At 43.3% G+C, this 25790-nt stretch overlaps 1 protein-coding gene across 1 annotated transcript in view; it reads right to left on the minus strand.

The window, feature by feature from the left end:
- The window catches only part of BTRC (beta-transducin repeat containing E3 ubiquitin protein ligase), a 353763-nt gene that overhangs the window by 231227 nt on the left and 96746 nt on the right, over positions 1-25790 (minus strand). Inside the window, exon 2 of the mRNA XM_075352305.1 lies at positions 17195-17272. Within this exon, the coding sequence (XP_075208420.1) occupies positions 17195-17272 (78 nt within the window). The remainder of the gene's footprint in view (positions 1-17194; positions 17273-25790) is intronic.

Raw genomic sequence — 25790 nt, forward strand, 5'->3', positions numbered from 1 at the left:
TTATTATTATATATTATTATAGCACACCCACAGGAGTGGATTAACATGCTAATGGAACTGACTAGCCAGGGGAACTAACGCCCAGGGGACTAGTCCCAGCGCTCATTAGCATACGGTAAAAGATCTTTGGAAATACTTTTTGTAAAGATCCCTTTATTTATGCTAGTGTATACAGGGACAGTTAGGCAGGGAATAGTAATATGTGCACAGAGCTGCTCGTGGTTCAGGGTGCATATTGCACCTGACAAGTTCACTTTAACAGGTCCACTGTATCACTGATATAAATAAAAACGCATTAAGAGAACCCCGACAGATCCCGCAATAATCAAAGGCCTCCTCTGCTTCAGCTACACAACGGAGCAGGATTTGAAATTATTCGGACTCTGTTCCTAGAAGTGATATCAGAAAGGAAGGATTAAACACCGATAAAATGGGTTGTTTACACATTTGGGTGACATTCCTTTTTCTATTTAAAAAGGTAAATATTTGGGGCCAAAAACCATTTCTGTAATTGGGCTTCATTATAAAAAAATGGCCAGTCTCCTTTCTATAGCTTCTGTGTTGCATTGTCTAATGCCGGCTGTAGAATGAGTTCACAGGTTGGTGACATCTTAATTTTATCACGTGTGAGGAGATGATTTTCTGGCACTTACTATTATATAGCTCTACTAACTGTAGTACCCGGGCGTTGCCTGGGATAGTAAGGGCTCATGCGCACGTTGTGTAATTGCATGGATATACGCTGCGTATTGCACTGCAGCGTAAATGCATGCGTCCTGCGTCCCCTGCACAATCTATGTAGATTGTAAATGAGACGTGCGCACAATGCTTTTTTGAACACAGCGATTTGGGTGCTAAAATTTTTACCCAAAACCATGCGTTAAAAATGCAGCATGTCAATTATTTGTGCGTTCTGGATGCAGCTCCCATCTCTGTCTATGGTGGGGGCAGCAGCTATAGCGCATGAAATCAGCTTTTTTCTACAAAAAAAAACTGCATCCATTATGCAGTGTTTCTGCAGCTCTTTGCCCGTCTGTATCTTTGCCCGTCTGTCTCTTTGCCCGTCTGTCTCTTTGCCCGTCTGTCTCTGTCTGTGAGTCTTTTTCTGTCTGTCTCTATCCGTCTCCCCACTGACATCATATTACCTCTCACATAAGCTTCTTATACTAACAGTTTATTTTGTTCCTATAACAACCACTGACAGTTGCTATTAATAACCTGTAGCTCCCACCTCCATTCAGTTTAATGGAGGCAGGATTTTGGAGAGTAACTCTAAAGTGCAGGGTTAAATTTTCCCGTAAAAACATAGTCTATGATGTTCCCTGAGTGACATGAGGCGTCTGTGCAAAATTTCGTGATTGTAAATGCGACGGTGCGAATTCCTTTAGCGGACATACACACACATATACACATACACTCAGCTTTATATATTAGATATACTATTATATATAATGTAATATTATACTAGTATATAGATTGATATACTATTCTATAGATCTGACAGGTCCTCCTGCACTGATCAGTGCTGATTTCCGCCCAGACGACACAGCTCTCCTGCCCATATAATGGCTGCTAGCGGACGATCATGTGACCGGGCCCGTCTATCAGCTTCTTCCAATTAAAAGCCTCACATGAGAAAACTGCTTTTCCATTGGAGGAAGCTGATAAACAGGTCTGGTCACATGATCCTCCACCTTTTTACGGATAGGAGAGTTTTGCAATCTATGAGAAAAGCTGCACTATGAGATGCCGGAGAAGAACGGATATAATAGTAAGTGCCACAAAATTATGTCCTCAACGCATCTGACAAAGTAAATACAAAAGTGAACAACCCCTTTAAGGACCCCTTTAAGGACCCATCTCTTCCTCTCTATATTGGACACATTAGATGCAGGGCGTTGTAGCCCATTGGATTGGCTTTAGATGTATGCAGAGGGCATAGTGGCATTATGGTGGGTCCCTTTAATGTGCTTCCTATATAGAGAGCGCGCCGGGTTAATGAACAAACAAACATGGGTGAATTAATCTGGAAACAAAAAACCTAAACAAATCTCACAGACCATAAAAAAAGCCTGAAAGCTGAGATTGCACTAGCATTGAAGGGAAAAAAAGAACAGGCAGCAAATGGGACCTCATTATGCCTCAATGGTGGCGGGGGGGGGGTGTCTACACCCAGCACTGCCAATGCCTTTTCTTAAGCCATTAGGGTAATCAGGAGGGGGCAACATAAACAGCCGCCCTCTGACCCCGCTCTATTGACATCCATATTCACGGCTTATATAGAGATAGAAGAAGGTCAGCCATCGAGGGACTGACCACCACAAAGGCTTTACAAAAAGCCCTGATGGTTCCTATTGCAAGGCAGCAAAAACAGATGGCGGGGCAATAAATTTACAGACCTGTATTCATGAGCTCCCTAAGCACTTAGCGCCCGGGACCTCCGGAGTCTGTTAGCTCATTTCCAGAGACTGAAAGCTGCTTGGTAATTTCATTAATGAAAAAATCTGATACTTCAAATTTGACAAGGATTTTGAAGCGGATCCACTACAAAATCCACATCAACAAACATTCAGCCGCTATTAAAAAAAAAAAAAAAGAAGAATAAAATATATAACAAAATTCCACTACAGAACTCCAAAAATGAACATAGCAGCTAAAACTACGGCAGATTAAGGTTATGATCACAGTAACATTTATGCTGTTTCTAGCCTGAATTCCACATCAAAAGTCACAATAAGGCTATGTGCGCACTTTGCGTCGTAGTGCCTGCAGTTTATTCTGCGCGTTTTTAAGCCCTTGGTTTTTGACAAAATGGCTTTTGACCATTTTTTAGCGCTAAAAACGCATGCGTATTTACGGCGTTTTAGATGCGTTTTTAGCGCTTTTTCCATGCGTTTCCACATGCGTTTTCACAGATGCGTTTTGAACATCAAGACACTGCTAAATAAAGATTAAATAGTCAAACAGAATGAAAAAAAGAGGAAAAAAAAGCAAAACAGATAATTTTAGAATTATTAAAGAAAATAGTTATATTTCTTGAAAATATAGCGGTTTTATCATATTAATTCCAAAAATAGCAAGAAAATCATAATTTTCTTTAATTTATTTGTCTGATTATGTGTGTGTGTGTAAAGGGACATATTATTAATTTAATGTTAGAAAAGCATGCGTTTTGTTTGTCAAAATCGCATGTTTTCTGCAGATAAAATGCAGGAAATTTGAAGTTTCTTGGTTTTTGCCATTTCTCATTGACTGCAATGTTAGCAAAACACTGCAGAAATGGCAAACACAACTGACATGCTGCTTCTTTTTCTGCATGGTTTTTGACCAAAAATATGCAAATTAAACGCTGCAGAAAAAAAGCAAAGTGCAAACAGAAATTCATCTTTTCCCATAGACTTTGCTGTAAAACAAAAACGCATGCGTTTTGGCACAAAAACGCAGCCTCAAAAAACGCAGGGGAAACGCGGGTAAAAACGCGAAGTGCGCACAAAGCCTAACAATACTAAACACACGCAAAAACAAAACAAAAAAAACACACAAAAGAACCCAAAAAACATACAAAAACAAAACCAAAAACACACACAAAACCAAAAACACACACAAAAACAAAAAACACAAAAAACAAACAAAAAATCACACACAAAAACAAAACAATTAAACACACGCAAAACAAAACCAAAAGCACACACAAAAACAAAACAAAAAACCCCACAAAAACAAAAAATAAAACAAGAAATCACACACAAAAACAAAACAAGAAAACACACAAACACACAAACAAAAAAAAAAAAAAAAACACACAAAAAAAAAAACAAAACAAACACAAAAACAAAAAAGACAGTTTTTTGTCACGGTTTCTTTATTGCAGTTTTTGATGCAGTGCTTGCAAAAAGGAAAAAGCTTATTACTACTTACAGTGTTAGGGTCTGGTTACAAGTCTTTTGACGCAGATTTTGGAGCAGATTCTTCTTTTAAACAGCTTTTAATACTCTGAATGATTTTCTTATTGGATTTTCATAGCAAAACAAGTGTATAGTGCACATGCAGCAGTTCCACCCCACCTCCATATAGAAAAAGGAGTAGCAGGTGAATTTTTTAGGATTTGCTTGAAAAACTGCCTTAAATGTACCCGCGGAATCAACTAAAGCTGGGAACAAAATGCATAAATAAACCAAAAACACGTTTCATAAGGAGGATTTTTCAGCCAGAAAAATCCAAGTCAAAGAACTATTTTTTAATTTACACAGTTCAATTTAATTTCTTAAGAAGGGCCTTTTCCAATTATTCTTGGTAGCAAATGAGTCACCCCTACATAGTAGAGTAGAGGTCCCCACAGATTGGAGGTCCCCAAATATTAGAGGTCCCCATGTATTAGAAGTTTCCACAGATTGTAGCTCCCCACAGATTTGAATCTCCTACAGATTGAAGATCCTCACAGATTGAAGATCCCCACAGATTGAAGATCCCCACAGATTGAAGATCCCCATAGATTGGTGCTCCCCACAGATTGGGATCCCCCACAGATTAGAGGTCCTCGCAGATTGCAATCCCCCCACAGATTGGAGAGCCTCACAAATTGGAGCTCCCCAGTGCCACCCTCTATAGCAGAATGGATGGAAGCACGTTGCTAATATGTATGGAGTAAATGGTGGTTTTAGCTATCTGGACCTCACCTAAATCCATATAAATACACTCAATGATGATTTCCCTGGTTAAGAGACTCTCCAGAAAACAATACAATACAATATATACACTACAGTTCAAAAGTTTGGGGTCACCCGGACAATTTGTCTTTTCCATGAAAAATCACACTTATATTTATCAAATGGGTTGCATAATGAATAGAAAATATAATCCAGACATTGACGAGGTTAGAAATAATGATTTTTCCTTGAAATAATAATTTTCTCTTCACACTTTGCTTTCGGCACAGAATGCTCCTTTGCAGCAATTCCAGCTTCGCAGACCTTTGGCATTCTCGCTGTTAATTTGATGAGGTAATCTGGAGATATTTCACCCCATGCTTCCCCCCTCCCATAAGTTGGATTGGCTTGATGGGCACTTGTTGCGCACCATATGGTCAATCTACTCCCACAACAGCTCAATAGGGTTGAGATCTGGTGACTGGGCTGGCCACTCCATTATAGATAGAATACCAGCTGCCTGCTTCTTCCCTAAATAGTTCATGCATAATTTGGAGGTGTGCTTTGGGTCATTGTCCTGTTGTAGGATGAAATTGGCTCCAATCATCCGCTGTCCGCAGGGTATGGCATAGCGTTGCAAAATGGAGTCATAGCCTTCCTTATTTAAAATCTGATTTACCTTGTACAAATCTGCTACTTTACAAGCAGCAAAGCAACCCCAGACCATCACATTACCTCCACCATGCTTGACAGATGGCGTCAGGCACTCTTCCAGCATCTTTTCAGTAGTTCTGCGTCTCACAAATGTTCTTCTTTGTGATACAAACACCTCAAACTTCGATTCATCTGTCCATAACACTTTTTTCTAATCTTCCTCTGTCCAATGTCTGTGTTATTTTGCCCATATTACCCCTTAACGACCGCGGGCAGTAATATTACGTCCTAGCGGCTATAGTGTTACTGCCCACGGTCTGCCGCCGGCAGCATACAGTGATCAGCGCACATCTCAGCTGATTTTCACAGCTGAGATGTGTGCCGTTTAACCCCTTAAATGGCACTGTCAATATGTGAAAGCACCATTAGAACGGCATCGGCAGTAAACATTTACTCACCGGCCGATACTGTAAGTCACGTGACATGATCACGTGACTTCCAGTGGTTGTCATGGTAGCACAGGGTTATCTGATGAATCCTGTAGCTCAAATTATTTACTTTGGTTTCACTCAGCCCAGAGCTGGGTGAGGCAGAAAATGAGCATATCTGCTGTTTACAGCTGTGTAGCTGTGATCAGCAGATATGGCAGAGTGATCAGATTGTTGATCCATATAGCCCCCTAGGGAAACTAGTATAATAATAATAAAAAAAAAAAAAGTTTTAAAAAATTAAAAAAAAAAAAAAAAAAGTTCAAATCACCCCCCTTGTGCCTCATTGAAAATTAAAGGGTTAAAAAAATAAAAAAAATATACACATAATTGGTATCACCGCGTTCAGAAATGCCCGATCAAAATATAAAATCAATTAATTTGATTGGTAAACGGCGTAGCGGCAAAAAAATCCAAACGACAAAATTATGTTTTTTGGTTGCCACAAATTTTGCGCTAAATGCAATAACAGGCGATCAAAACGTAGCATCTGCGCAAACATGGTACAGTTAAAAACAGCAGCTTGAGATGCAAAAAATAAGCTGTCACTGAGCCATAGATTCCGAAAAATGAGAAAGCTACGGGTCACGAAATATGGCGCAAAATGTGCGGCAATTTTTTTGGACAAACTTCAGATTTTTTTTCAACCCCTTAGGTAAAAGTAAACCTATACAATGTTTGGTGTCTACTAACTCACACTGACCTCAGGCATCACACGCACACATCAGTTTTACCATATAGTTAACACAGTGAATAAAATATCTCAAAAACAATAGTGCTATTGCACTTTTTTTTGCAATTTTTCCGAATTTGGAATTTTTTTGCCGTTTTCCACTACACGGTAAAAATTATGGTTTCATTTAAAAGTACAGCTCGTTCCGCAAAAAATCATCCCTCACATGACCATATTGACTATAAAAAAAAAAAAAGTTACGTCTCTCGGAAGAAGAATGGCGGAAAAAAAAATGGAAAGCGAAAAAAATCGGCCAGTCGTGAAGGGGTTGATATTTTCATCTTATTAGCCAGTCTCAGATATGGCTTTTTCTTTGCCACTCTGCCCTGAAGGCCAGCATCCCGAAGTCGCCTCTTCACTGTAGACGACTAGACGTTGAGTTTAATGGAACAAACAAATGTAATGCTCCAGATTCTCAACTAGCTCAAAGGAAGGTCAGTTTTATAGGTTCTCTAATCAGCAAAACTGTTTTCAGCTGTGCTAACATACTTGCACAAGGGTTTTCAAGGGATTTCTAAACATCCATTAGCCTTCTTTTTAAATCAGGTTCATTTTTATTTAACAGCAAAATTAAACAACGCATATAAAATTTAAATTTCCCCATTAAAAACATCACAGAAAGGGGAAAAACCTTTAGTCAGTAACAAAAAACAAACAAATTGCATAATAAACATTATGCACTTCAATGTTATCATGCACCCGTAGTCCACGTCTCACAGCAGTATGGGTAACAAAGTACATATTATTTCAGTGTATTCCCCATAATATAAATTACCCAACATCTTTATGTCACATTATATATATATATATGTTTATATATATATATATATATATATATATATATATATATTTATTATATATCACACTGTTTCCCCGAAAATAAGACCTCCCCCGAAAATAAGACCTCCCAGGAGTTTTCAAGGAAGCTTTAATATAAGACATCCCCTGAAAATAAGACCTAGCCGCGGTCAATAATGAAGTGTCATACAGCGGTGAAAGAGTTAAAGACACTGCAGGATACTTCATTATAGGCAGCGGGCACCCCCAGAAGAGAGAAGACAGAAGAAAGTAGACCCTATAGTCATACTCACCAGACGCCGACCGGGAGCAGGTGAGCGCATCAAGGTCCTGCAGCAGAACACACACGCACACACACATCAGATAAGGGTACTTTCACACCTCCGGTTTTTCTTCTGCGGCACAATCCGGCACTTTGCAGGAAAATCGCAACCGGTTTTTTTTTGCTGCCGGTTGCGATTTTCCTGCATAGACTTTAATTAGAGCCGCATTGTGCCGCATGGCCTTGCGTTCCATCCGGTTTTTGCCGCATGCGGCAGATTTAGCCGATGCGGCGGCCGGATGGAACGTTGCCTGGCACGTTTTTTCGTGCGGCAAAAAAAACCACATCGCGCCGCATTCGGCCGATGCGGCGCATCTCTCAATGCATGCCTATGGCGGCCGGATGCGGCGCGATGCGGCAAATACCGCATCCGGCCGCCGCATGCGGTTTTTGCCACTGCGCATGCTCAGTAGCATGCCGCAAGCGGCAAAAACCGGGCGGGCCGCATGGGAAAAACTTATGCAAAGGATGCGGTGTTTTCACCGCATCCGTTGCATAGCTTCCACAGCCGGATTGAGCCGCAGGGCTCAAGCCGGATGTGTGAAAGTAGCCTAACATTCACACACTCACAACATCCGGCGATATCGCTTGCTTCTCGGCGGCGATACTGTGCGTGCAGTGACCTTCCAGGACCTACCGAGGATCACATGGCCGGAATCATGTGGTATGTCCGGATGTTGTGCGTATGTGCGATATTGTGTGTGTGTGTGTGTGTGTATGTATGTATGCGATCGGATCTGTGAGTGTCGGCATGGGGGGTAAACTTACCCTTAACTGTATCTCCTCGAGAATAAGACACCCCCTAAAAATAAGACCTAGCGCTTTTTTCAGGGCAAAAAAAATATAAGACAGTGTCTTATTTTCGGGGAAACAGGGTATATATATATTTTTTTTTTTTCCAGCAATACGCATATCACCTAAATTTGTTAACTGGTTAGAAGGAGAAGGACCTGATCACCTGCACTGTCTTGCAGTAACGCCGAGGAGGGAAGGCCCGGAGTATGCAACCATGCCCCCCGGATCTTATAGAACGTCTTCAATGCATTTCTTTTAAATCCATTAGCCTTCTAACACAGTTAGCAAACACAATGTACCATTAGAACACTGGAGTGGTGTTTGTTGGAAATGGGCCTCTATACACCTATGTAGATATTGCATTCAAAACCAGACGTTTGCAGCTAGAATAGTCATTTACCACATTAACAATGTATAGAGTGTATTTCTGTTTAATTTAATGTTGGCTTCATTGAAAAAAAAAATGTGATTTTCTTTAAAAAAAAAAAAAGGAAATATCTAAGTGACCCTAAACTTTTGAACTGTAGTGTAAAACATACAATCCGAGAGCACTGTCCAGCTTATGGCGTCCAACACACAGTAATGTGACCATACTACTTGTGTTTCCTCGAAAATAAGACAGGGTCTTATATTGGGTTTTTTTCTGAGAAAGACGCACAAGGGCTTATTTTCAGGGGAGGTCTTATTCTGTTCCCATTAACAACAATCCACATTTATTCTTGAATAAAAAAAAAAAAAAAATATCAACATTTATTCAAATATAATGATACCACATTCTGGAACATCAACATCACTTTCCAAACCCTGTTTGTAACACGTGTGTAACATGTGTGTGTGTGTGTAATGTGTGTGATGTGTGTGATGTGTGTGTGTGTGTGTGTGTGTAATGTGTGTGTGTGTAATGTGTGTGTGTGTGTGTGTGTGTGTAATGTGTGTGTGTGTGTAATGTGTGTGTGTGTGTGTAATGTGTGTGTGTGTGTGTGTGTAATGTGTGTGTGTAATGTGTGTGTGTGTGTGTGTGTGTGTGTGTGTGTAATGCGTGTGTGTGTGTGTGTGTGTGTAATGTGTGTGTGTGTAATGTGTGTGTGTGTGTGTATAATGTGTGTGTGTGTAATGTGTGTGTGTGTGTATAATGTGTGTGTGTGTGTGTGTGTGTGTGTGTGTATAATGTGTGTGTGTGTGTGTATAATGTGTGTGTGTGTGTGTGTGTGTATGTGTAATGTGTGTGTGTGTAATGTGTGTGTGTGTGTGTGTGTGTGTGTGTGTGTATAATGTGTGTGTGTGTGTGTGTGTGTGTAATGTGTGTGTGTGTGTAATGTGTGTGTGTATAATGTGTGTGTGTGTGTGTGTGTGTGTGTGTGTGTATAATGTGTGTGTGTGTGTGTGTGTGTGTAATGTGTGTGTGTGTGTAATGTGTGTGTGTGTGTGTGTATCTATCCATCTACACACATACCAGCCTTTCTCCTCTTCAGCTTTTGACTCCTGCAATTAAGAGACCTTTGGTCACATTACGTGATGTCACAAAAGGTCCTTAAGCAGTCCTATCGGGATATAAACACTGGAGCCCTGGGAAAATGGGAGAACCAGACTTTCCCCTGTTCAGTTTACACTCCTGCAATTAAGAGACCTTTGATTACGCCATGTCACAGGACAGTAAAATCATGATAGAGTGAGAAATTGCACAGTTTGACTCCCCCTAATGCCAGCCCAGACTGTAAGGCTATGTACACACGCTGCGTTTTTTTTTTACGCTGCGTTTTTGGCCGCTAAAAATGCACAAAAACGCACCCGCGGCAAAAACGCATGCGTTTTTACCGCGATTTAGTGCATTTTGCTGCGTTTTTGATCTTTGCGTTTTTCTGCGTTTTTCCAATGCATTGCATGGGGGGAAAACGCAGAAAAACGCAGTAAAGAATTGACATGTCCATATTTTTTTTTTTTAAGCTCAAAAACGCAGCTTAAAACAAAAAGTTGTGTGCGGACAGCAAAAATGAAAACTCATAGACTTTGCTGTGGAAGCAAAGTCATGCAGTTTTGAGGCCAAAAACGCACCAGAAAAACGCACTGTGTGCACATAGCCTTACTAGGGCTTTTTAGGCCCCATTCATCAGTTTTTTGCCATCAGTCACAATCCGTTGAATTTTGGAAAAAAAAAAACGGATCCAGCGACTGATGCTGCTGGATCTGTTTTTTTTTCTCCCAGACTTGTATTAGCGACGGATGGCGTCGCGTTTCATTCATTGTTCGAGGGATCCGTCGAAAAATGTTTGTTCGTCGGACGGAGACATCGTCCACAGTAACGTTTTTTGTGTACGTCAAAAAAACGGACAGCGAGGAATCCGTCACCATCTGTTGTTTGGTAGAAAGGAAGCCTATGGGCGCAGGATCTGTCGTCATCCATCAAATGACGGAATCCGGCGATAGATTCTGTTTTTTTTAACTGAGCATGCTCCAAGTATTATTATTTAGCCCCCAGCTTGTCAGATCCGTAGAAAAATGGATCCGTCGCATTAGTTTAGCCACCATCTGCGATGGATCCGTCGCATTAGTTTAGCCACCATCTGCGATGGATCCGTCGATCAGTCGAGAAAACGGATTGTGACTGATGGCAAAAAACTGATGTGTGAAAAGGACCTTATTTTTTGAGTAGGGCTTACATTGTCCAAAAATCCTGTAAAATCACGCTAGGGCTTATTTTCTGGAAAACAGGGTAACAGTTAGGCCCGTTTCACACATCAGTGAAAAACACAGACGTTTTTCACTGGCGTGTAAAACACGCACATGTCCCTCCGTGTGCCGTGAATCACGGCACACGTGGGTTGTCTAAGTGCAATCCGGGCTCCGTTCTCCGTGGCCCGTGATTGCACTTAGAGATTAACTCACCTGTGCCCGCTCCCGCTCTCCATGGTGCTGATCGCTCCCGCGGTGCAGCATCCGGCCGGCGCTGACCCCCGCAGCAGCTGCTTCCGGGTCGGCTGTGTCGTGCATCATGAATATGCGCGACAGTAATCAGCCGGCTCTGAAGCAGCAGGGAGAACGGGCTGCAGAGAGCGCGGCTGAGGCCGGGTGAGTTAAAATGTTTTTTATTTTAGAAGCACGTTTTTTTCTGGCACGTGTTTCACGGACCACACCACTGCGTGGTCCGTGGAACATCAGTGATGCCAGAAAAAAATGGACATGTCACCGTGCGGCAATCACGCACACGCGGGTACGCCGCACGGAGACACGTGCAGTGAAAAATCACTGATGTGTGAGCAGACCCATTGATTATAATGGGTCTGCGTATGTCAGTGATTCTGGTACGTTTAAAAAAAAAGCACAAACGTACCAGAATCACTGACGTGTGAAAGGGGCCTTACCAACAATTGTGCACCTCATACATCAAAAGGAGAAAAATGGGGAAAGAAATGTATACGAAACTATAAAAATCATTCACGGAAGGAAGAGAAAGGAAAAAAAAAAAAGACTAGAAGAGAATTTTCCATCCAAGCGATGATCCAAAAACCCAATCACTTATTTTCCAAATGAATCCAATTAGTCCCGCGTGTGACCCGCTCGCCCATCTGTATGTGCAGGCCTTAATGTGCACCGCTCGCTCTCACTTCACTTTGAAGTATGATGCAGATAAATTTAGTTTAATTTCCAGCAGATCTCACTATCCATTTTCCAAATGAACCATCTGGATCGGCCTATTAAAATTAATTTATAACCTAACACAAAAAAAAACATGTTGGCTCCTCTCAAACTTGCCAAAACTTATAATTGTTTTTGAGCTTTGTGATCAGATGAAACCTATTTTGGGACTCGCATGTACTAATATGCAGAGATGAAGTCTGTGGGCCGACACGAAGAAGCCCTGCGTGTTCCAGGCTTACATTTGTTCATGATCCTTCAATAATTCACTGATAAAGTAAAATATTTATTGCATTTCCAACAGTTTTCACAATCCAAGCTGCGCACAGTATTAAAGGGAAGGTGTCATCAGGAAAAAAAAAATTCAATAACTAAAAAAAATGTAAAGTATTAATGTTTTATTTAAATATTAGAATTTGTTTTTAATTGAGCAAAATATAAAAAAATAAAAATTAAAAGTTTGATATTTTCCACTATTAAACACTAGGGGGAGCAGCTGCTGAAATCCTACTGTACAACTAGCTCACATTACAGCTGCAGTAAAAGTGGGTGTAATCTGCTTGTGTGTGATGTCACAGCTCCCCCTCCCAATCTGGGTGTTTCCAAAAGGCTAAGAGAATGAAGTTTAGGATCACAGTGTGGAGCTATTTTGTTGGTGACCGCAAAGTGATTCTAATAAGCTTAAAGTGTCACTAAGGATATCTGGCATAGTGCCCCATTATATACCATGCCCTACTCTATCCCATGCCCCACTATATACTTTGCCCTTCTGTATACCGCGCCTCCATATACTGTGCTACCAGCTGGGATCGGAAATCTGAGGTGACATGCGGCGAGGAGGGGTGATCTGCAGCCTGAGCGGTACTGCACTACAGATGTCACGCCATAATCACCACTCCCAGCCGCATGCACTCACCTTAGACCTCCGCCCCCGGCAGCCTGTCCTGTCAGCCTGGTGTCTGTTCCTCCCATCAGTGATCACAGCACAGAGCAGTGAGGAGCTGCTAGGAGCGAAGGCCTGAGGTATGTACATAAGGGGAGGGGGGTGAGTGGTGGGGGTGATGAGTGGCGGGGGAGGGCAGCACGCCAGGATCAGTTACGATGAAATCACCGTTACCCACCACAGGTACTCACCGCAGCCAGAATGGGTGACAAGGGGAAAGTTCAGCACACAGCATATGCTGTGAACTCCGCAAAGATGCCAGCGATCTCTTCCCTCTGCTGTGATCTGGACAGTCCAGGGGGCGTGTCCAGCTCACAGAGGAAGCAGTCTCAGTGTTCAGTATAGGGTCGGAGTCTGTCTATCAGATCCAATGCACATAGAGCTGCATTAAATGAGGTGATTAATGTCGTTACTCCAAGATGGCAGTCTCTAGTGTTTCAGTAAAAATAGAATTAAAAAAAAACTAAATAAACTACTATTAATACAAAAACCAAAAAACGCAACACTTTACCTTTAAATTGAATTTCTCAAACTTGATGACACTGGTGTACTTACTGTGAATGAACATCTCAGATTGTATAAAGCTGAAATCTCATGTCACCGCCCTCCTACCCTTATTGACAGCTCCTCAGTGTCCCTCCTACACTGCTGCTGCCGAATCCTTACACTGCCCAGAACAAGCTGCAGTTTAGACTCGTGAACAATCTTATTCTATGGCTGTGCTCAGAAAATGCTCATTTAAAAGGGGCTGTCCAGCCTCAGGCTACAAGTTGGCAGTCGCTCTTGTGAATCCTGACATTGTGCGCACAGCGTGCTGTGAGGATTCTCTGCTGCCGAGAGCATCACACCAACCATGTGATTTACATGAGTGATCAAATGACGAGTACATTATCTATCCATCTATCCATCCATCTTATTCATACATCTATCTATTATCTATTTAGTCTAGAGTCGGCAAGTCACACACAGCACAGTGTGACCCTGAGCTGGGTGTTGGCAAAGTCTATGGCGTGTCATAACGAGGCTTCATAGACTTTGTTCATCAGATTAAGTGGACTGCGTTAAGCTGGTGTCACACTAAGCGACAGCGACAACGACGTCGCTGTTACGTCACCATTTTCGGTGACGTAACAGCGACCTTGTAAGTCGCTGTTATGATCGCTGCTTAGCTGTCAAACACAGCAGAAGCAGCAGCGATCATAACGTCGCTGTGCTACATGTGCAGAGAGCAGGGAGCCGCGCTTAGCGCTGGCTCCTTGCTCTCCTAGGTACAGTACACATCGGGTTAATTAACCCGATGTGTGCTGCAGCTACATGTCACAGTGCAGAGAGCAAGGAGCCGCGCGCACTGCTTAGCGCTGGCTCCTTGCTCTCCTTGCTACAGTATGCATCGGTTTAATTAGCCGATGCGTACTGCAGCCACATGTCACAGTGCAGGAGCCGGCACTGGCAGCAAGAGCGGAGGCTGGTAACCAGCGTAAACATCGGGTAACTAGGGAAAGGTCTTCCCTTGGTTACCCGATGTTTACGCTGGTTACAGCTTACCGCAGCTGCCAGTGCCGGCTCCTGATCGCTTCATGTCGTCGCTCTCTCGCTGTCACACACAGTGATGTGTGTGTCACAGCGGGAGAGTGACGACCAAAAAATGAAGCTGGACATTCAGCAACGACCGGCGACCTCACAGCAGGGGCCAGGTCGTTGCTGGATGTCACACACAGCGACAGCGACGGGACGTCGCTGCAACGTCACAGAAAATGGTGACGTAGCAGCGACGTCGTTGTCGTCGTCGTTATGTGTGACACCAGCTTTAGACCTGTGTTGGATTTTTTTAAAGAAGTGATGATTGAGGGAAAATGTCAGGAGTGTTTATAAGGGCAATCCTTTATTAAGGGCAATACGGAAAAGGTGAGGAAAAGCGATAGATTGGAGCACCAGATGTGATGTGCCACTTCAGGGGTGGCTGCGGGCTATTTTTAGGCTGGGAAGTGACCAAAAACCATAGAAATTCCCTGCCTGATAATACCAGCCCACAGTTGTCTGCTTTATCTTGGCTGGCTACCAAAAATAGACGGGACCCCACGCTGTTTTTCCATGTATTTATCTCTATGGTTAATACAAAGCTGGACAATACTCCACAAGCCAGACATTAAAAGGTAGAGTCATAAAATGTCTGGTCTGGTTGTAAAATTTATATATATATATATATATATATATATATATATATATATATATATATATATACACACACACATACATATACACATATGTATACACACACACACAGATTTACACTCTCGCGCACACATCACTATAGACTTTTCCCTTCACAGTACTCATATGAGGGTTAATGTGAGCTCCTCCCCCTGTGGATTTGGTGTGGAGTGCAGTGACTATGCTGCATTTCCTATGATGCTCCAATGGTGGAGTGATGTTAGAGGTCAGCGCAGGGGCATATCACTGACAGCCAATGAGTGTGTAATGGGTGGGCAGAAAGAGGGGCTGGGCAAGACTACTGACACCCAATGAGTGTGGGTGGGTGGATAGAGGGTGGGGCTAAAGCAGATTACTGACAGCCAATCTGTGTGCACTGTGGGGCAGAGGGCGGTGCTAGGGCAGATTACTGACACTGACAGCCAATGAAAGTGTAGAGGGTGGACAAAGGGCGGTGCTAGGGCGGACTACTGACAGTCAATGAGTTTGTAATAAGCAGGCAGAGGGCGGGGCTTGGGAAGATTACAGGCAGCCAAGTGTGCATGGGTGGGCAGAGGGTGGTGCTGGGGCAGACTACTGACAGCCAATGAGTGAGCAGTGGGCAGGAAGAGGGTTGGGCTTGGGCAGACTACTGACAGCCAATGAGTGAGCAGTGGGCAGGAAGAGGGTTGGGCTTGGGCAGACTACTGACAGCCAATGAGTGAACAGTGGGCAGGAAGAGGGTTGGGCTTGGGCAGACTACTGACAACCAATGAGTGAGCAGTGGGCAGGAAGAGGGTTGGGCTTGGGCAGACTACTGACAGCCAATGAGTGAACAGTGGGCAGGAAGAGGGTTGGGCTTGGGCAGACTACTGACAACCAATGAGTGAGCAGAAAGCAGGAAAAGGGTTGGGCTTGGGCAGACTACTGACAGCCAATGAGTAAGCAGTGGGGAGCAGAGGGCAGTGCTGGAACAGATAACGGACAGCCAATTAGTGTGCATGGGGACAGAGAGCAGTGTTGGAGCTGACTACTGACGGACACTGTGCGTGCAGTAGGCAGGTAGAAGGCGGGGCGTGGTCAAATTTCAGACAGCCAATGAGTGTGTAGTGCGTGGGCAGAGTTTGGACAGATTATGGACAGCCAATGAGGGTGTAGTGGGTGGGCAGAGGGCGGTGCTGGACACTGAGGCTGGGCGGTGCCAGCTCTGGCTGTCAGGTTAGACAAAAAAGCCCAGGGAGCCGCCAAGTTTGATAGAGCAGCAGGTAAACAAACTAGCTGCAGACAATGAAGGAAGGGAAATATAGGAGAGCTATACATTTATCGGGTTGTTGCATATTACAATATAGAACAGGTTAGCTTAAAAAAAATGTGGATTTCGTGGCCGGACAACCTCTTTAATGTCTGTATTATGACACTCAAATATGATTCAGACACACTGGGAAATGTAGGGTTCTCTCAACACCAGTCCTTGGGTGTCAAAAAGTCACAAAACTTGACACAACAAACTGATGAAGCTACGAGTGTTCTCTAGATAGTACATCTTGATGCACCGACAGTCAAAAGAAAGCCAAATTTATGAAAAAGGGGTAATCTGGCTCCATTTGTGGGCTCATCAAAATGAAGTCATTGCAAAAAGATATCTGCCGGCCTGTGCACGGAAACAGCAGGAATGGCACACCGTGTCATATTCACTAGGATATAGACACGATACCTGCCAATCACACACACGAGCCCGGTAGATATTTGCTTCGGTCTGAAACATGAATCTTCATCAATTCCCCAAAGTAGAACTGCAGCAATACTGAATTTGGGAAAGATCATAACAAAAAAAGGTAAAGCAAAAAAACAAAACAAGACAAAAACATTGATAATATTTACGTACATGATAATTGTATACATAAATTTACCAAAATTCATCCTCAACTGCCCCATTTTCATGGCACATCAGTCAATCTCTTCCCGGAACACAAATGCCGGCAGTGACCTTACCTGTCTGAGCGTATTCTTCTCTGGAATAATCTTCCTGGGGGGCTCATCCCGATTACAATCTTCTCTTTCTGAGGCGGTCTGCGGGAAGAAAGGAAAGTCAATTCCATAAAACGGTCAGAGGTAGCAAGTGGACAGAAGACAACATGGAAGCCGTTACACAAGACGGTTTTGCTCACTTTCAGGTCACTGGGTGTCTTTTTTATGGAGTAGCACAGAAAGCCGGCGCGCTATGGTGTTGGGGTTGTTATTTTCTAACTCAGCTTGAAAAAAACAAATAAAATGTACCAACAACAGAGAGAATGGTTCAGCTATTACACGTTCACAGAATCACGCCCCACTGTTAGCAATTGTTGTAAGCCAAGGATGGGACCGCAGGAAGATACAATTGTCATTAACGAGGACCCTTTCTCAAAGAAAAAGGAGGAAAAAAAAATAAATAAAAAGAATAAAAGTAAAAGCTATCCACAAAGTCTTAATTACATGCAACACAAATCCATCAATACTTCATAGCAAAGAAGTCGGCCTCTAGTGACTCCGAGCCCCGAGCACTCATAAAACCGAGCTAGAAGACATGCAAGGGTTTTCTCTGAGCTTTAACTGGTTAGTGACCATGATACCATGCAGTTTAAAAGGGGTTAGTTGAATTATCGAAACTGCCCCTTATCATAAAGACATAAGCCAAATAAATGCACTTACAGTACGGGTGCACCTGGAGTAGCCATGTGTTACACAGACAGCCCTCATTTAAAGGGAACCTGTCAGCACATTTTTACATATGGAAGTTTTAGTATGGCTGCATAGTCGCTGGTCCCTCAACACAAATGATACCTTTTTTGTAGAGATCCAATGTGCCAATCATGTGAAATCTAGTGTAGAAATCATATGTAAATCAGGCAGGAAGTGCACTAGGGTGTGTCCATTATTTTGGAATGCTCCAAAGCAGACACTCCCCCCCATCTGATTTGCATATTATTATTATTATTTATTATTATAGCGCCATTTATTCCATGACGCTTTATATGTAAAAGGGGTATACATAATAAGGACAAGTACAATAATCATAAACAATACAAAACACAGACTGGTACAGGAGGAGAGAGGACCCTGCCCACGAGAGCTCACAGTCTACAGGAGGAGAGAGGACCCTGCCCCCGAGGGCTCGCAGTCTACAGGAAAGAGGTCCCTGCCCACGAGGACTAAGTCTACCGGGGGAGAGAGGTCCCTGCCGAGGGCTCACAGTCTACAGGAGGAGAGAGGTCCCTGCCCACGAGGGCTCACAGTCTACAGGGGGAGAGAGAACCCTGCCCACGAGGGCACGCAGTCTACAGGAGAGAGGTCCCTGCCAACGAGGGCTCACAGTCTACAGGAGAGGGCCCTGCCCCTGAGGGCTCACAGTCTACAGGAGGAGAGAGGACCCTGCCGCCGAGGGCTCACAGTCTACAGGAGGAGAGAGGGCCCTGCCCCTGAGGGCTCACAGTCTACAGGAGGAGAGAGGACCCTGCCCCTGAGGGCTCACCGTGTACAGGAAAGATGGCCCTGCCAACGAGGGCTCACAGTCTACAGGAGGAGAAAGGTCCCTGCCCACGAGGGCTCACAGTCCACAAGGGATGGGTGAGGATACAATACGGTAGGTGAGGTATGGCTTCTGCACTACATTTTCTCAAGACTGGCACATCGGATCTCAAAAATAAAGGTTTTGAAATCAAAAATATATTGATAGATGAGGTTTCTAGAGTGCAAGCACCTATACAACTGTACTATTGTATCCACATAAAATGTGCCAACAGCTTCCCTATAACCTTTAAAGGGAATCTGTCACCAGGTTTTTGCTCCCCCATCTGAGAGCAGCATAATGTAGAGACAGATATTCTGATTCCAGCGATGTGTCTCTTCCTGTGCAGTTTGCTGTCATTTTGATAAAATCAATGCTTTCTCCACTGCAAATCTAGCAGTTAAAGAGTTCATGAACATGCTGGACTACCTGCAGCATGCCAAGTAGTCCTCTAATGATAATCTACTGCTGATTAAACAGTGATTTTATCAAAACTACACTAAGAAGCTCAGTAAGTGACATACTGCTGGAAATAGGATCTCTGCCCCACATTTTTCTGCTCTCAGATTATGTGGCAAAAACTGGTGACACATTCCCTTTAAATAGTCATGTTGGGTTTATTGAACCCCAAACAAGTTTGCTTATATCCTCTTTCCGCAAGTATAGAAGGTAGGCCACCGTCCATTTTCGGTTGCTTCCTAGCTTTGGCACCCCTCCTTGCATAGTGTAGTGTGAGACCCGGCATTGACTACACGTGACACAGAGACTACATTTTTCCATTTATCCTTCCTTCAGTTGCATGAGGTTTGCCAGTGCTGTAAGCTGAAAACCTGCCCAAAACCAGGATGTTCCCACCTGCAAACTTCACCGCTGGTATGGTGTTTTGGGGGTGATATGCAGTGCCTTTTGGCCCCCAAACATGCTGTGTATTGTGGCATACAAGGAGTTTAACTTTGGTCTCATCTGCGCATACTTTATTCTCCCAGTATTTCATAGCGCGTTTATAGTGAAATTATGTTCTTTTAATTTCCGGATTATGGCCCCCACAATGCTCACTGGAACCTTCAGTAGTTTAGATATTCTTATGTAACTAAGCCATCAGTATGTTTTGCACCAATAAGGTTGCAAGGGTCTTGAGACAGCTCACTGGTTTTACCCATCGTGAGATGTTTCTTGTTTGACACCTTAGTAATGAGACCCCTTTTTATAGGCCATCAGTTGAATCAACTCTTATTATTTTTCACTAAGTGGCAGGATTGCTTTCTAATTACTCATAGATTTCGGTGGAGTCCTGGCATTCTATGGCTTTTTGCACCTCTTTTTCTTCATGTCTTCAATATCATGTCTTCAATACTGTGACATTTCTCATAATTACACATGACTAAAGATGAGCGAACCCATGGAAGTTCAGCGTGCAGCTGAACATTACCTCCACAGGTTCGGACTTGGCCCGAACCACAATGAAAGTCACTGATTGGCAATGCGGGTCTCCGCCTACATGCAGCCAGCCATAAACAGAACACTTACAGGTACGGGTGGGCAGGGTTTTTCCATTTTTTTGGGTTGCACACTACATTTGATATTGCTGTTGTTACCCCCAGTGTGAGGCATTCAAACACTGCAAGTGGCTAGCACGGGGCTGAGCACTGAGTACCTGAGCACAGGGATGATCGTGCGAGTGACGTTCATACTTAAAGCACCTGATCTGTTTTTTTTAAAAAAAATTTTAAAAGGAACCAAGTCATTCCCAAGTGACCAGAAGGGGCGGGGCCTCAGCCAACAAAGCTGGATACCAGGTCACATGGGTATGACCTCACCACAGGTCCTTACGCAAAGTGCTTTGTTTGTATAATACCATATTGAACAGAGAGGGAGGAACAACAGGCAGGGGGGCGGGAATCCATCTGAATACCCCCCTTATATTATCTGCTCCGTTGCAAATGCCAATCAAGAAGCTGCTGATTTTTTAAACTTTACTTTCTTGGATTTGAAAGCCTAAACATCCGAGCTGACCACTACAGGTATGTAGATAATCAGCCTGATAGTGCCAGTATAGCACTGGCTTTAGGTTATATACGCAAATCCTGGTGATTGGTTCCCTTTAAAGTTGTTGTTCAGCTGAAAGCCGGACACCAAACCTCAAGTTCGCTCATCTATACACATGACTACATTTCTGGACATCTATGTTTGATTTATTTTTTTTATTTGCCTGTGTGGATTGGATGGGTTGTTACTAATATCTGGTGAGAAATTCATTTTAATAGCACGTTTAGAAATATATTTATATTTACTTAGAAAATTGGCAACATGTTCAGAAAATTGGCAGCATGTTCAATACTTATTTCACCCGGTGTATTAACTTCTGAATGTCCAAATCTTTAATGAGTTGGAAAAATGACTGGGAATATTGGACAAGTTTGACACCGATCTATGTTCCTGAGTACTTGCCTCTCTTCAGTGCAAAGCAAAGGTGGCGGAGAAGCCCATAAATTATATAAATTATATATCAAGGCATGACATTCAACTACTGCTCTGCACTGACGAGGGACAAGTGCAAAAAGCCATCTGTAGAAGGGTGCCTGGCTTGGTCAATATCTCTAGTCATGTTGTGAAGTAAAGGCCCCGTCACACGCAATGACGAATCTAACGATATATCCCCGAGGTCACGGATTACGTGACGCACATCCGGCCTAGTTAGCGACGTCGTTGCATGTGACACCAACGAGCGACCGTTAACGATCAAAAATACTCACCTTATCGTTGATTGTTGACACGTTGTTCATTTTCAAAAAATTGTTGATTGTTGAGGTCGCAGGTTGTTTGTCGTTCCCGAGGCAGCACACATCGTTACGTCGAACGTTCGTTACGTCGAACGTTCTTCATCGTTACGACGAACTACAGCTCACCTGCGGCCGCCGGCAATGCGTAAGGAAGGAGGTGGGCGGGATGTTACGGCCGCTCATCTCCGCCCCTCCGCTTCTATTGGGTGGCTGCTTAGTGACTCCGCACGAACCACCCTCTTAGAAAGGAGGCGGTTTGCCGGCAACAGCGACGTCGCTAGGCAGGTAAGTACGTGTGACGGCTCTGAACGATATTGTGCGCCACGGGCAGCGATTTGTCCGTGACGTACAAACGATGGGGGCGGGTACGCTCGCTAGCAATATCGCTGCGTGTGACGGGGCCTTTAGTCAATAAGTCAATCATTGAATTACAAGGTAGCTACCTCTCCAGGTGGCACTAGTGACAATCTTTCCTTCCAGGAGATAGCTGAGTAACCAAGTCGTGCTTCAAAGCACTTGGATGAATATGCAAAGAGAGCTTTTTTACCTTCTGAAGAAGAACTAATTTACATAGTTTTCCAGGTTGCATAGCCCTTAACGCTCCATAGAAGCTGGATCTCTGCAAGGAGAATCAATTTAATGGATATTGACATGGTCATTAATTAGTAGACACGGGAACATGAGAATCAGGCTGTGTTTTGGGAAGATCTAAGCTTCTCCATTAAAGTGAAGGCGCAGACAACTGCATTTCTACCACTAAAGAATCACATCAGATCATACTGCTGTGATCTAATAGGATCCAAAAATAAAGACATAAGGAGTTTCTTTTGACATTATTTGAACTGTCAAGGTAAAATTTACAGGAACTTTCTGGACAAAATTCCTTCCTCCTTCAGGTGTTTAAAGAGGACCCCCACCAGGACTTTCCTATATAAACTAAAGCCAGTGCTATACTGGTGCTATCATGCTGATTCTATATATACCTGTACATGTGAGATCGGATGTATAGTTTTTGAAATACAGGCAAGTAAAGTTTGTGAAATGCACTGTTACTTGATTGATAGGTGCTGCAGAATATCTAGTAGGTGGGTTGGGTTTTGCTAGTTATTCCCACCCCTGTCTGCCTGCCTGTCCTTCCTCCCACTGTATCTGTTATTACAGGAGGAGGAAGGAGGGAGGAAGGCCAAGCAGACAGAGGTGGGAATAACTAGCAAAACTTGACCCACCTACTAGATATTCTGGAGCACCTATAAATCAAGTAAGAGTGAATTTCACAAACTTTACGTCTCTGTATTTCATAGAGTATACATCCGATCTCACAACTACAGGTATGTATAGAATCAGCATGATAGCACCAGTATAGCACTGGCTTTAGTTTATATATGAAATCCTGGTGGTTGGTCCTCTTTAAATGGGAAACTAGGTTACAATATGCTGCCACCTACTTATCGCATAGTCTGAAAAATGGGGGACTGTAACCCGAAATACTGCTTCATGCAGAGTGTGGGCAGAAGACTGTCAATCAATGATGAGGGTGGGAATAAAGCGTTCATCAGTGATTTTATCCTTTAAACTACAACACAAAGTCCAGTAAGTGACCAGGCTCTGGAATCCATCTCTATTTTATACAGGAAAGGAGGCATAAACTTGTTGGCAAAATCCCTTTAAGAACTAAAACCTCCTCCAACATCCCAAAAATCTGTGAAAGGTGAAGGATGGTGTTCCTCGGTGCTTGCAAGATATATGCACTCTGATCAGCGACACATGCGACATTGGTGTGGCATCTCCACATTTATGGCCACCTTTGGAATAGATGCCCCCACTGCTCCAGCCACAGGCAAGTCATTCCACTGTTTAGGCTCTGAAACAAACACATTATTTATGAGGTGCCGCCAATATGTTCCAGACTGAAGCAATCCATGTGTGTTCATTTTTTAGACGAGTATGGCTGTGTTCAATATGTTGCAGAGTGATGTGCCATAACATCCCGTCACTTACTGCATAATGAGGAGATAAAAGTGGCGACGTGCTCCAGTCTAAATCATCTTTTATGATTACGACCGCTGGCTGTAGGCTGGTCCATGCTATAATTCAGCACCCATCTGTAGGGTTTTCTTTATGCCGCACATTGTAAGGCAAGTGTCAAAGCTAACAGTATAAATGCTTATTTAATGCAGAGGAATCAGCTAATTGGGTTTGTATCGTGCTTTATTATGGGAGTTTTTCCTCTTGGGATCAATGTATGATGAAAAGCGACTCTAGAATTCGGCAGAACATTCATGAAGTGAGCCTCCATAGATACACATACAAAATATTCAGGATCAGATTCATCAAAGCTTTAAAGGCCAAAATTTGGGGGTAACAAGCTTTGGAAAAGTAGCAAAATTTTGGCACAACATGTACGACTTGTGCGGTTCTCGCGATATTTTTGCCCAGCTCAGATAAAGTTGGCGAAGTTGGTGCAAGATGGGGACGTGGCAACATCCGCTCATCAGTTTCACAACGAGCAGCGGCGTTCCTTATAAGTCCCCAACAGGATTAAGATTTGTGTTGAGGAGCACACAGAGGCGCCTCCTAATGAATCAGGAGCTGCGGACTCCAACACACCCCCTTCATCAAGAGTCGGCGTGAAAAAAAAATCACCAGTATTGATGAATCGGTGTCTCAATCTATTAAAACGAGGTTGTCCATTACTTTGTCCATTCATCAATGTGTGATCGGCCGGGGTCCGACACTCTGCGGCCCCGCTGATCAGCTGTCCTTGGTCTCAGAGGTGGCAGCAGGCAGCCAGAAAAGCTCAGTTTCAGTGTTGCTCCGTCTTGTGAAAGTGGCCACGGCTGAGTACTGCAAATCCACCTCCCATTCAGATCAATAGGAGGTGGATGTGCAGTACCCGCCCGCGGCCACTATAAGAGGACGGAGCAACACTGAAACTGAGCATTTCCAGCTGCCTGCCGCCGCTCCCGGGACTAAAAACAGCTGATCGGTGGGGGTGTGGAGTGTCAAACCCTGGATGATCAGACATTGATGACCTATCCTAAGGATATCCCATTAATGTCAAAGTAGTGGACAACCCCTTTAACATTCAGTTACTCGCACCAAAATAGTTAGACTATTAGTTACATGGAGATGCTGTGACACGTGTAGTCAACGCCGAGTCTTGTGATACATTGTGGTGGCACGATCACCGGATTTAGGAAGCTACCGAAACAGACAGTTACCCATCTTCCATACTTGAGGAAATATGACGAAAACAAACTCGCTTCGTGTCCAATGGACCCCATGCGACTAATTAAAGGTTAATTTGGCAAATGTGCTCAGCTATTTTTGACTCTCCCGTAAAAATAAACCCAGAGACAGGCGCATGAGCAACGGCATTCTCCATTCGATGCGGGGACATGCCGGAGCCCAGTTTTCAAGATAGATGCCATTCCAGTGGCAAGAAAAAAGAAAAGAAGGAAAAGAAAAAAGAACATGGCCCACAAATTGTGGCGCTCTTTGTGACAAAAACAATAAAATAAAACAAAACTTCTGAAAAACCTCAATTATTCTCATATGGACCACCCATAAGTTTTGGTAGCCCGCCACATTAGCAAAAATAGCACCTTTAGGTCAAGTATGACGTATTATGAGAATTCTGCCGCACAAATTGTAAAAGACACGTTAATATAATAATTGACGATATGGCAAAACTCTCAACATATAGCAAAGAAACTCTTAAGTGCCACGCGACATTCTATTGTAGACATGTGGAATGACTACCACTAGTGGTACAAGACCCCATAATACATACAATGGCCGCCCTTTTATTAGTGATTTGCTACCTCTGTCCACCAAACCCCGTAACCAGATTAGATATTTTTGAATAAATAAGTGCATAGTGGGCAACATTTTCTCCACCCTTAATATATATCAGCATACACTTTTTGCTTTTAATCCACATTGCGTTTTTCCTTTTTCTACGACGTCATTTACACAACATTTAAGGAGCCAAAGAGCCGGGTTTTATGGCAGCGAGTTTATTTGCATGTATCAGAATCCTTAATCCTATTTGGAGGTGTCAGCGAGGCAGGATGCGAGGCTTGGATAGGAGAAGCCCAATCTGGCTGGCAGATGGATAGGTTGGTTATAGCTACAAAACTATATTTTGCCTGAAGGCACAATTCAGTACACTGTTAAAATGATATTAAGCCTCTGTCAAGCTGAATCATTTGGATCTCCTGTATGGAAAAAGGAAGAAGGAGAGAGCAGAAATACATAAGCA

The sequence above is a fragment of the Anomaloglossus baeobatrachus genome, chromosome 5 (genome assembly GCF_048569485.1).
Source record: "Anomaloglossus baeobatrachus isolate aAnoBae1 chromosome 5, aAnoBae1.hap1, whole genome shotgun sequence".
Classification (NCBI taxonomy): domain Eukaryota; kingdom Metazoa; phylum Chordata; class Amphibia; order Anura; family Aromobatidae; genus Anomaloglossus; species Anomaloglossus baeobatrachus.